At 48.7% G+C, this 12,551-nt stretch overlaps 1 protein-coding gene across 1 annotated transcript; it reads right to left on the reverse strand.

The window, feature by feature from the left end:
• Positions 1-6,937: 6,937 nt before the first annotated feature.
• Positions 6,938-9,936, reverse strand: ATF4 (activating transcription factor 4). The gene is made up of 3 exons (XM_033058732.1): positions 9,530-9,936; positions 8,383-8,697; positions 6,938-7,875 (listed from the first exon to the last, which is right to left on the reverse strand). The coding sequence occupies exons 2-3, from the start codon at positions 8,597-8,599 to the stop codon at positions 7,028-7,030; spliced, it is 1,065 nt and encodes a 354-aa protein (XP_032914623.1). The 5' UTR covers positions 8,600-8,697; positions 9,530-9,936; the 3' UTR covers positions 6,938-7,027.
• Between the last annotated feature and the right edge of the window lie 2,615 nt (positions 9,937-12,551).

The following is a 12,551-nucleotide window of genomic DNA, read 5'->3' on the forward strand; positions in this document are numbered from 1 at the left end:
TTGCTTCCAACATTTAAAAAAAGTAGGAAAAAATGCTTCTTAAAAGAATGGAAGCACTGTGGTTTGAAAAAATAGTTGAGCAAAATGTGTATTCAGCACATGTCTCCCTAAAACTTCTGCATTGTGTGCCTGCTGCAGTGCATGTGAGCTGGTCTAACCCAAGCAGCTCTCTGGAGCTGTCATAAGGATAATTAAGTGTGTGAGAAAGCTGGCTGTGCCACAACTTGACTGAAAGAGGTAGATTTCTGGGGTGTTAACTTTGTTTTAAGCCTTTCTCTTCACTATTTGACACTTCCCATAACCCTAGAGAAGTCCTTCATGTCCTCCTCTGCTCCTCCTCTATCCATTCCTCCTACACACCCTTGTTTCTGTAGTTGTTCAGCTCCTGGGCCCTTCTCCTGCAGGCTGAGGGAAGCAAAACCATCCTTCCTTGCTCCAGAAAAGGGCAGGAGGGTAATGCGGTTCACTCTCTTTGTACAAAACCCAGCCTGTTTGTTTGCAAATGTAAGCAACAGGAAAGCTCTTCCCTCAAAGTTAATGAGGGACTTTAAAGTGGGGCCCAGAGCAGTTCTCCACGGGGATAATAACACCCAGAGATCAGTGGAGTTTCAAAATTAGGTGGCAGTTCTCATTACTGGCTGGAAAGACTATTAGGGCAAACACAAGTAATCAACATACTTCTTCAGGCATTATGTTGTCAGGGAGGGTAAAGCTACCTGACAGACTGAATTTTGCCATTTGAAACTAAACTTAATTGTAGAGTAAACAGTATCCTTAAATAAATTAAACTTTATTTTGTGGGAGGAAGGAAAAAGAAGCAGAAGTGAATGGCGGCTCTAGAGATAACATCTGCAAGGGCAGAGATCTAACATGTTGCAGCCTTGACTTTCCCTCTCTTTGGCAGAGTATGAGCAATGCCACCTGCATACTGAGTAGGTAAGGACAGGTGGTGCCTCATGAGGGGAATGTCTTCAAAGGAGAGGGAAGAACAGGTACCAGCCTGTTGCATGTGCCTGGGGTTAAGCTGAAGCCAGGCACCTTCCCATACTCCCAGCTGTCTGTCCAGCCATGCCCAGAAGATGCCAGCTCCTTGGCTGTGCTGGAACCCCAGGGGGAACCTTGGAGAAACCTGCCCCATCCCTGTAAGTGTTTGAGGCCAGGGAGGATAGGGCTTTGAGCAACCTGCTCTAGACGAGCAGGGGAGGGGGGCGTGGAACGAGATGACCTCTAAGGTCCCTTCCAATCCAAACCATTCTATGATTCCATGATCTCTGTTTTTTACAGCCAGACTTCTCAGCCCGATGGAAGAAACAAGAAGGGGTTAGGGAAGAATCAGCTGCTGCATCTGCTTTTCCTACTTGGCCTCCAACGTGTTTCCCACGCTGGGAGCTGACAGGCTGCAGGCCACACCAACCTTTGGACCTGCTGGACAGCATTTCTTTCCCGCACATCTGCGAGCAGCAGGGATGTGTCCCACTGCTGCGGAGCCAACGCCGCGTGCTCGCTGAGCTCATCAGGCTGCTGGCTCCCTTCCCAGCTCTGCGACACCAGCTGAGCATCCTGCAGCAGAAAATAGAGGTAGCTGAGCTAGGGAATGGGGAGGGTGCCATCTTACAGGGCATCTCCACCCACACGCAGCAGGGAGTCAGGATGGGCAGCAGGAGAGGCAGCTTTAATATGAATGCAAATAAAAGCTCTGGAGTGTTGTTAGTGTGGTAGAACCTTTCCAGAGAAACTGTTTAGAATAGTTCCCAGATGCTCAGCCTTGAGCTAGCTTAGTGTGAATAAGATTCATCAAGCCTCTTAATGGCCTATTGCTCCCTTTTTATGTGATTGGAAAGCAAAAAAAGGAAATTTGTTCCAGTGGGTACGAACTAATGTAAGCCCATACAGCCTCTGCTGTATCAGCAGGTCTCCACTTCCTTACCACAGAAAGCAAGAACAGCTACTACCAGTACTATGTGTGTGTCAGAGAGGGGAGGACTGCAAAAGTAAACCAAGAAAACACGTTTGTTCAGAACACCAACTTCTTGCCTCTGAAATGACATAGCAGTAACAAACCTGGCTGCCAATGAACTTGCTCAGGCAAATGAGATTGAAAACACTGAAAAAACTGTCAGGGAAAATCAAGGAGTAGGGGAGGGTCCTAGAAACCTTAGCCAATCTTATCCTCTGGGGTGTTTTTTCATGACTGCCTTATAATTCAGTCTTGCTGATGATCAGCACAACATCAGCACCTACAGCACTTACAGGCTCCTTAGTACCTCCGGAAGGGGACTGGATATTGTAAAAAGGGTGCACAGCAGCAGGGCCCTGAATAACTCAGAAAAGTTACAGCGAAAGGAAGTTTCTCATTTTGAGACATAAAGACCCATCAGTTCAAGTCAAAATGAGGAGTGTGAAAGAAGGCAGACAGCCTACTGTCTGCTTACAGCTCAAAATGTGGAACTCCAGCCAAGACAGGCTGAAGGGTTGGTAAGTTGAAGAGGGATTAAAGGTTTGCACATCTATCTGTAGTTACATTAAATAGGATTAACAGAGCCAACCACTACCTGGTGGGGGCAGGGGACACAAAAAGCATTAAGGTTGCTCTGCAGCTGTCCACAGGGTTACACACACCTTTTTCTGAAGGAATAAGCTGTTGGCAGGGCTAAGCAGTCATGTAGCCAAGCTGGTCTGTCCTGAGCTGCACCATTTGCATGCCAGCAAGATCATTTATCTCCTTTAATGGGAGGCAAAGACTAGGACTCTTTCTCCGCCTGCCCGCACACTGCAATGGAGATGCAGAGGAGTTTCAGGACTAGGAGATTCTCTACCCTATAAAAATAAAGCTGACATATCTGCTGCGCCTGGAACTCACTCCTGCCATTCCTTACAAGGGTGTGTGCCTGCAAAAGAGAGGAAAAGAGCAGCTGAAGGAGAAATGAGAGGTGGCTGGCCATCACTTGGAGAGCATGCACCTCTGTAATAGGGAAACTGGAGCTTGTGGGTGCAACCAGCTTCCTTCATTCAGTGACTTCATTCACTTATGACACTGCATGAGTGCACTGAAAATCATGCAAAGGCAGCATACCTGGGATATCTGAGCAGCCAAAATAGTCCTGCCTTGGTCAGGGGACTGAATTCCTCTGTTAGTTCACAGGGCCTGAAGCATTTCAATGGGAAAGTCAGCAAAGGTGAGCGCTGCTGGCCCAGCAAGGGATGCTCATGGTAAGACCCCAAGCACAGGAAAAGACCCCCATTGCACTGGAAATTAAGTGTAACAAGTGTTTATGTGCAGCACTGCATGGCAAGGCTGTCAACACATCAGGACAAAGGAAGGTAGGATAACCCCAGAGGCTACTGAGAAAAAATGAGTATGCACAAGATGGAAATTAGGCCTATGGAAAGGATAATAGAGATTCTGTTTGTTTTGGGTTTGGGTTTTTTTCTGAAGGCCTAAGTCTATGGGAAGATAAAGAAAACTGGTATTCTTCTCACCAAAAAATGTATAGATTTACCATCCCCCTAAAAGGCTCTGAATGGACTACCACTGTGTGAAACTGTATCAGACTGAGCCACATTTTTTTCTACAGTCCAGCTTGGGAGCACTGGAGGAGCATTCATCTCCCAAAGGACAGCCTGTCCTTGCAGCTATTTCTGGGCTTTCTGCCAGGGCAAAAGCTATTTGAAAGACTTTATCATCATTCTTTCTTCATTCCTCAACACTGCAGCTGTGGGTTTATTTTTGTAAGTGTGCTGCAAAGGTGCATCTGATTCTCCACCCAGGCATGTGAAGAAGTTATCAACAGTGATGGTTTCCCCTTTTTCTTTTGAAAGAGAAGGGCTTGCACCTGGGTCTCTCTGAAGGCAAAAGAGGAAGGTAGTTATAAATATTGTGATAACAGCAAAAACAAGTTTGTAAGAAGGGGCTTTGCAAGCAGTGAACTGTAAGAGTTTGGTTATGTGGGGGAATGTTGGACTCCTGCTTACCATGAAGCATAAAATTGGGTGAGGGATCAGAACCTGAGGGTCATGCACGCTGTGCATGTGAAGTCTACTTCGCTGCCCTTAATTCAGAGGAAGAATAACTGAGACAGAAATCCCATCATCTGTGCCTACTTTTATTCAAACAGTTTTTACATAATGCAGACTGGGGGGATTCTGCTGTTTCCAGGGATGTAGAAGAACTAGGCTCCTCCAGGAGCAGGTAAAGCCTGCATTTCATGCACTACAATCTAATTCTGGACATAGTATCATGCTCTATCAAGCTGCAAGGAATCAGTTGAAACACATTTGTTCTGTGAGGCTGTGAGAAAAAGGAGAGAGCTCCTGCAGTTTGCAAAATATAAAATCAGTTATTAGGCAGGAGGTTATCAGACTTTTTACGCTTGTGGGCTGGAGTTTGTGACAGTGTCCTGGGTGTCCCTTGGCTCCTGCTGCAGGCTGGACAAGCTGCTGGACTGCAGAGCCAGGTGGCGTGATGCTTGCTGCGCCTAACTGAAGCCTGGAGGAAAAGTCTAGATAAAAAATGCAGAGGAAGAGTCAGCCCTGATCTCCAGCCCCTGTAAAATCTTAACTAAGTTACTAAGTATGGAAACACAGCATCATTTCAGCAGACGTTGCATGAGATTGCCATATGGGCTGCCTCTGCTAAGCCACAAGCTCGGAGGCTCGGCAAGCACTGACAGTGCTGACAGCTTTTAAAGGGCAGGTTTCTGACTCTCCTGCAAGGAGTTCTACAAAGCACACACACGGCTGCAGAGAGCAAAGCAGCATGGATGCGTCATGTAGCATTCCTTCTCGCCTGCTCCAGCTCTGATCTTCCTTCCCTGGAGTGAGTGTAATTTGGTAAATTGGACCTGCATACCCTCTGCAGGGCTGTAGGAACCAGAATAATGTATTTACTGGCCAGCTCAGGCACTGCCTTGTTCACCTGCAGAGTGTGAACGCAAAGAAAAATTTGTTTTAGCCACAAGTGGCTCCCACACAGCCCTGCCATGGGGTGGGGAGGGGATAAATAAGTTGTTCTGACAATTTTTCTAGACTTCAGGAGAACTGAGTAAGGGCAGCAGAACACAGGAGATGCTCCCTCAGCCCTGGCTGCTGCCAGGTGTAAGCAGAAGTTGCTATGGCTCTAAGGGCAGAGAAGGTGGTTGCCCTGTGGTGGGAAAGGGGCATCAGTATGAGGAGAATAGAGGGTTTTCCCCTGCACAGGGAAGCCACCAGCTCATAGACTCATAGCAGTTACAATTTCTGTGGCTCAACTGAGACCAAGCACCCCAGGTGCAAATCTTACCAAAACCTTGGGGCTTTTCTGCCTCTATCCCCATCCCCAACCTGGCTGGGGGTGATTTGAAGGAAATCTATTACATTGGTCTATCTCCTAAACCACAACAGAGTCCCTTATCCCTGTCTCCAGTTTGCAGTGCATCCCATTCATACAGTACATGGTCACCAGTGCCCTTATCCAGGAGGTTTGAAACTACTCAAAAAAATTGTCTCATGATACCAGTGTCTGTTATCCACCCCCATCTCAGTGTGGCATGAGCCCTTCTTGCTGTAATTTAAATAGCACCCAGCCACAGCTGTAGGCACTGACAGGTGCCACTGAGGGCCCGGCCCACTCAGCCCTCCATGGCAGCAATCAGGCTCTGCTGCCAGCAGCCTCCTGCACCATCCTTCGGCTGGAGTAGCCCTCACACACCAGGTCCCCAGCACACAGGTGTTATCCCACATCAGGTAATGCCTTGGGCAAGGAGCAGGGATGAAGGACTGCAGCCCTAACTTGACGGCATAAGGAGCTCAAATGTCCTTGAGATCAGGACCGCCAGCAGGCTGCAACTGGAGAAACATTCTCCAAGGTTCCTCCCTTAATATCTTTCTCCTTCACCACTCCAGCACACTGGAGCCCTGAAGCCACTGCACTGCATGTGTGTGCCAGCCAGGCTGGATGTTCAGGCACCGGGCCCGGCAGCTCAGGGAGCCACACTAGCGGCAAGCAAGAAGGAATCAACTCCTCAGAAAGGATGTCCACATGCCAAAGGGATTGAGCACTGTCAAATGGGGGTAGCAGTGGCAAAACAGAACAAACAGAGCACACATGAAGTAGGCAAAAATGGCATGTCCCAGATTCTAAAGCAACCCCAATACCCCCCCACACACAGGTGCTGCTCCAGCACACTGGTACCTTCCCTACATGGCTGAGGCAGGACTAGAGCTGAACTAGTTTTACAGACCAACTCAGCTACAGCCATGGTAGAATCAAGTCAAATTTATTTTTACAGTTTAAAATTTGTCTTTTCACTGGTACAGGAATGTGACCCATCAGTAAGAGCACTACTGTAACCCCATCCATCTGGCCCAGTTCACACCAGTTTGACAGGGCAAGGCAACAGCTCCTGCTCTTGGTTTGGGCAGGCACATGAGGAACCCAAGTGCAGTTAAGGCTATTAGGTGCTCACTCTGGATTTGGCTACTAGCAAGCACTTTCTTAAACCAATGTTTATAATTTCTGTTATTTTGTCCTCAGACCCTCTTCCTCTCTTCAGAGAAATATCCAAGTCTAAAAATAAGCACCTCCCACCTCCCTACTGACCTTGTGACTCTCCAACCCCAATTGTTACAATAGGCATACGAAGTTGCTGAAAACCCCTGAGGACCCCTGGTATGATCCCCTCTCAAGAGTACACGTAAATTGCAGAACACAACAGGTCAACTTGTGGGCTGGAGTTTTGTGACAGTGTCCTGGGTATTCACTGGCTCTGCTGCTCACACACTTTACACACACTCCAGGTCAAAGCACTCTGTGCCCTTGCACTGCATCCATCACCCAGAACAAACAGCACACTGCACTCTCTGACCACCCCACAGCTTGTTGTGCTTGTACTTACACCCAGGTGTGGTTCAAGTTTCAAGTCATGCTGGTTTTACAGGTACCACTCATCACACACAATCATTGCACATTTACTACAAAATTATTTATTAGACAGCAATACACAGCTTTAGCAGGAAGCTTATATACATGCACACAACACTGCTGACTAGCCTACTCAGGGACTCTAGTTCTTTTGCCCTTGGCCTTGCGGACCTCTTCTATCAGATCTTTTAAGTACTGAATTTCCTTACTAAGGGAATCTGCTTTCTCCTTCAGGGCCTGGTTCTTCTGCTCCAACTCTCTGCACTCCCCAGACAGTGCCTCCTGTTCCGCCCTCTTCTTCTGCCGGTAACGTGTGGCAGCTGTCTTATTCTGCTCCATCTTTTTTAGTTTCTTATCTATTTTTTTTTCTCCTTTCACCTTTGGTGACACTAACTTCTCTGCAGGATGATCGTATGGTTTGGACCGCACAGAGCCACAAGGGGCATCTGCAGGGAACTGGTTGCCATTGGGGGATCCAACTGAATTGGTGGGGCTGTGTTGGGGGGTTCCCAGGTAGGAGTCTGGGCTCATGCATATTCCACTATCATCAGAGTGGTTCTCCTCCTCTTTCTCAGACTTTGTGATCACCACCACAACAGTGGGGAACTCCCGCTTTCTTTCTCCTTCCAGAACATCCACTTCACTACCTAGTTCTAAGCTAAATGAGTGATCTGGAGTGGAACTCAGAGACCCTGGGCAGAGGGGAAAAGACCAAAGGGAAGTCAGTGGAGCCATTGGATCTGCTCCAACTGGGGATTCGGGGACATGAGTGATTACGTTATTTATCAGTGGAAGTTCTTTGTTGTGAAATTCCTGGATGGTAGCATTAAATAGATCACACGTGTCTTCCAACGTGGCCATCAGCTCGTCTGGTGAGACGGTGGCTTCCAGATGTTCCATACCTAACAGGGCATCAAAATCAAATTCCTTCAGATCCATCTTCTCCACCATCCACTCCATGCCAGAGAAGGCATCCTCTGCACAACACAAAAAGTACATTACCACTTCAGTAAACCACCACACAGCAACTGAAGCTTATGAAGACAATCTAGCAGTTTATCATCTCAGCATCTTTCCTCTCTCATGTACTAGCACAAAGAGTAAGTATCAGGAAAAAAATATTCTTTCACTGAGCTAAGAACTGCAGGGTACAAAGTAAGCAGCTCTTGTGAAGTCCAACCTTCTTATTTTAAAAGGCCAGAATTCAGGGACACTTGCAACACACAACCACGCTTTATTACTGCAACCTCTGCCAAGAAACAGTACCATTGGCATCTACCATGTTATTTCAAGGCCAACACAAGTGGCACTTTACCATAACCAGCAATTGTGTGTAGGGTAAGTAGCAAAGCACACACTCTTTCCAGCCCAGGTAACGCATGCAAGATTGCCTTCAGAGTTATGAAAACCTAGCAATTTGTTTTCAACTGGAATGTTGTGGTACTATGTAATTGATGCCCTTTATGAAATAAGTAGTAGCTTACCCTGACTGCTATCTATGGTGTTGCCTATACTGTCCACAGCAAGCCAATTGGAGGAGACTGCCTTAGCCTTGTCGCTGGAGAACCCATGCGAACCGAGGGGCTCGGCCACCTCCAGGTAGTCATCTAGGAGTCCCAGACTTTCCTCAGCCACCGAACACGGCTGGCTGAAGGGGGATATTGAATCCCCCAACAGCATCTCGTTGTTCAAGAAGCTCATTTTCGTCAGCTTTTAACGCTTTGACGCCGAAGGATGTAGACAAGTAGAAGGTTTTGTCGTCGACTACAGCAATGCTGCTGTGCGATGCCGTGAAAAACCTGCGAACAGAACTGACACCCATCAGTATTTGCTCTGACCAACACTGTAACCTTTTCTAGCAGTGGCACCTCAGGAAGCATGGTATAACTTCACAGGTTTATCTCACGTCTTTATTTCCGTGCCGCTGCGCGTCCCCCGCCTCCCTCGCGCCGGCCCCGCCCACCCGCCGCCATTTCGCGGCCCCGCCGCCATTTTGTGCCGTGCCACGTTTCCACCACACAGGGCTCTGCGCCCTTTGGCCAGGGCAGACTTAAGCTGCGCTACCACAGTATTTAGTATTAGCACTGGTGCCAGATGAGTAACAACCCCCGGTCACCTATATGCGATTATACCACGTGGTCCTTACACTTAAAACCCTTAAACCCCTAATGCCCCATTTTCCCCTACGTATAGCAGTACTTCGCCTCACGACAGCAAAGAAACCCACCCTGGGAATGTTCCTTTACTCCCCTGAAAATCCCAGGGAAAAAAAAATACTAACCATTAAAACCCTAGATTTTTCTAAAGCAAGGTTTCTCGAACGAGAGGAAACATAGACGTTCCTCGTAAATTCTTCGAAATGGCATTTCCTGCTATTTCTGACACTCGCCGCACCCGGGGATACTTAGCTCTCCAAGGATTCCCCCACCATGCACCCTTTTGGGGCTAACTAGGGTAATTTGTTTCCAGTATTATTTTGGAATACTGAGGTATCTCCTCCCGCTCCCAGTGAGATACCAACTACCACCACACGCGTAATAAACCCGCCCCAGAAGCCCACTTCGAGAGGGTAAGGGGGCGCCTACCAACACACAACAGAGGGAGCAGCCATCCCTCACACACGATACTCACGCCATGGTTGCAGATGCCGGGGGTGTGCTGAGGCCGCCGCCGCTGCTGCTGCGCCTGCTGCACTGGCCGATGCCGCCGCTGGCCCTGCCGCCTTAAAGAGCCATGGCGGCCAGGGGAGAGGGGCTGCTCGTATCCGCGCCGCGCGGGAGGTGCTGCGCACACTGATACGGCTACCAACACAATCTCTCCTCTCGCCGACAGGAAACAATGAGGTGGCACGGGCGGCGCTCCGCTCTTATATATGAGACACGTCAAACAAGCTGCGGCCGTGAGGTATCCTTCCGCCAAGCGTCACCTGCCTGTAACCAGCACACCTAGAGGCCCGTGGCCGGTCTTTCTGGGCTTCTCTCCTGCCGTTCTGCTACGAGTTAAAAACAGGAGCTGCCGACAAGACGCCACGGCCACACGGCGGTACAGTCAAGAAGGGACTATATGATGTATACATGCGCTGCAAAGCACCCCTTTCGGGCGCGGCTGTACCACGTGACCGGAGCGACTGAGGACGCTCCCCCCGCGGGGAGCGTTGAGGGGAAATTTTACCCGCCAACAAAGACGCGGAGCTCGCGCTGAAAACGTCACTCAGCTCGCCACGTGGGAAAGGCGGCGCTCATTGGCTACGGGCGAGTCGTTCATGTGCACCGTGAGCTGTCATTGGCCAGGGCCTGGAGGAGACCAATGCGGAGGGGAAGGGGGGAGAAGGAGCGGCGGGGCGGGGAAATGGCGGCTGTACGGGGTAGGGGGAATAAGGACGATTCTGGGAGCGGGTCGAAAACAAGCAGCTGGGCAGGAAAGTTGCTCCCACGCGGCAGCCCTGTGTTTCCCCTCACAAGCCCCACTCGAAGCAGTGTGTGCTCCCCACTTTGATGTCCCAAGGCCCCTTTTGTTCACCACACAAAGTCCTGCTGAGGTCAGGCGGGAGCTGGCGACTGTGGCCCGGGCTGAGGTGCTGGCATGGCGCCGCTGAGGCGGCGGCGGCAGCGCGCCATGGCTTCCCGCTCCCTGAGATAAGGCGCTGCCTTCCCTCCCTGCCTGCCCCACACATGGAGCGCGTAGATTACAGCTCTCCGGGCTGTGTGTTTGTGTGCGGTGCAGGAGGGCGTCTGCCCGGAGCTTGCCGCCCTCCCAGCGGCCATGGCGCCGCACCGGCGCTGAGAGGCTTCTGGGGAGCCCGGCTGCGGAGCCGCGCCGCCGGGCAGCCGAGAGTATCAGGCTAACTAGTGCCTTCAACCCATGCAAGGGCTGAAAATTCCACAGCTGAGGAATGAGAATGTCCTCTCCTGCAGTTGCTTCTCTGTTCTCTGTGCAGACATGACTGGTGTGAGCATTAATGGATCGCCCGTAGAGCCTCGCGGCTACAAAGGGCAGTGTCACCTTGGGTAGCTTTCAAAGTGCAATTTCGCACTCAGTTTTATCTGATCAAATCAACTTGTTTCTAGGAAAGAAGTCAGACCTCTTCCCCCACCCTATTCCTGCTAAACAGTTCCACCAGCTGGCCTGGCCCCCACTCAGGCAGCTCACACCAGGAAACTCACGGGTCAACAGTTTTCCTCTGGCTTCGGTTCCTCCATCATCCTTTCAGTCGTGTCACACGAGCACAGAACAGCTCCGGTGAGCTGGGAATTTTATACCTGTCTCATTCCCCACTGTGTCAGAGTTACCCAGATTAAAAAGGTTGATTTTCCACTTAGGCAGCCTCACAGCACCATCAGCTCTGAGAGCTGTGGTGAGACCTTCTTGTTCAAACATCATTATCCTGCAGCTTCACTTGCTCTCAGCTATTTCTGCAAAAGGCTCCACTATTTTCCAGTTAAGGCCTCAGTAGTAGTTTTGTTAAGCCATAGCCTTCACCTTGTTTGCTCAGGTCTAACTGCCTGGAATGTCTTAACTTGACTGACGATTTGCAAGGATGGAGGGTGACCCAATTTCTACTTTTAGCAGTATAGTCTTAGCACTGTTGCTAAGCAGAGTATGTCACTCCACATCTGTAACAGGACCACTGGCTGCTGAATTAAAAACGGCAAATTTTCTTACATGTTGGTTTGTTGCTATTTTATTTTCATTGGTTGGTTTTGGTTCTTTCTTTCTTTGCAAGCACAGACCTTGAAATGACTCATTAAAATAGAGGAGGCAGAGAAAAATGTCCTCCAATGCCAAAACACATCACCGTAGCAGTTGAGATAACTGTTCTGATAAATACACTGAGGAGGAGGCAGATCTTGCTTCAAAGGAAAATTGAGAGGATGTGGCAGCTTTTAAAGAAGCTGACTGGATGACTGGCTGTGTGGATGGGTGAACAGCACTTCCATGTCCTCACTGGCTAAGGGAGAGCTCCCCCATCCATGGCCTTGCCTGCCTTCCCCTCCTTTAACTGAAAAGAAAAGGGTGATTGTATGACCATAATAGCAGCTAAACAAACAGAAAGGCACCCAATATATATTCACCAATCCTTCATCATGAAAAGATAATTACAGATTTCTCTGAAAGGACTCTGGGAATGTGTGCGCAAGAATCACGTAAGCAAAAATGAAGTATGCAATGAGGAACTTAACCCAGATCTGCCTGTTTCCTAGCTGCCTGCTTTCTCTTGTGTGTGTGAACTGACGTGGAAATTTGTCCGTATTATGAGTTCCAGACAGATTTTCTGTAACAATCTCCAATCCAGAAAGTGAAATCAAGTAACAAGAAGCCAGCCATTTAGAGAAAAGCATATTTTTCCATGTTTGCTGCAGGACTGCAGAATAACTGTTGTTAAATCATTTCATGACCTACAACCACAATTCCTTCATAAATTATCTTTTTTATTTTGCAGATACTATGTCAGAGATACTTCCACAAAGGCTAGATTTTTTAAACCAAGGTAGAAGACACTTTTTTAAGCACAAATAACCATTTTTGGGAATTTTTGTACAAAAGATAATGCAAGTATTTTCTAAGCACAGGACTACTATCTACTCTTTGCTAACTCAAAAGTTAAAAAATAATTTCTTTCAAATAGGACATAACATATTTGTGTCTCAGAAAC

This window comes from Catharus ustulatus, chromosome 4, assembly GCF_009819885.2.
Source record: "Catharus ustulatus isolate bCatUst1 chromosome 4, bCatUst1.pri.v2, whole genome shotgun sequence".
Taxonomy (NCBI): domain Eukaryota; kingdom Metazoa; phylum Chordata; class Aves; order Passeriformes; family Turdidae; genus Catharus; species Catharus ustulatus.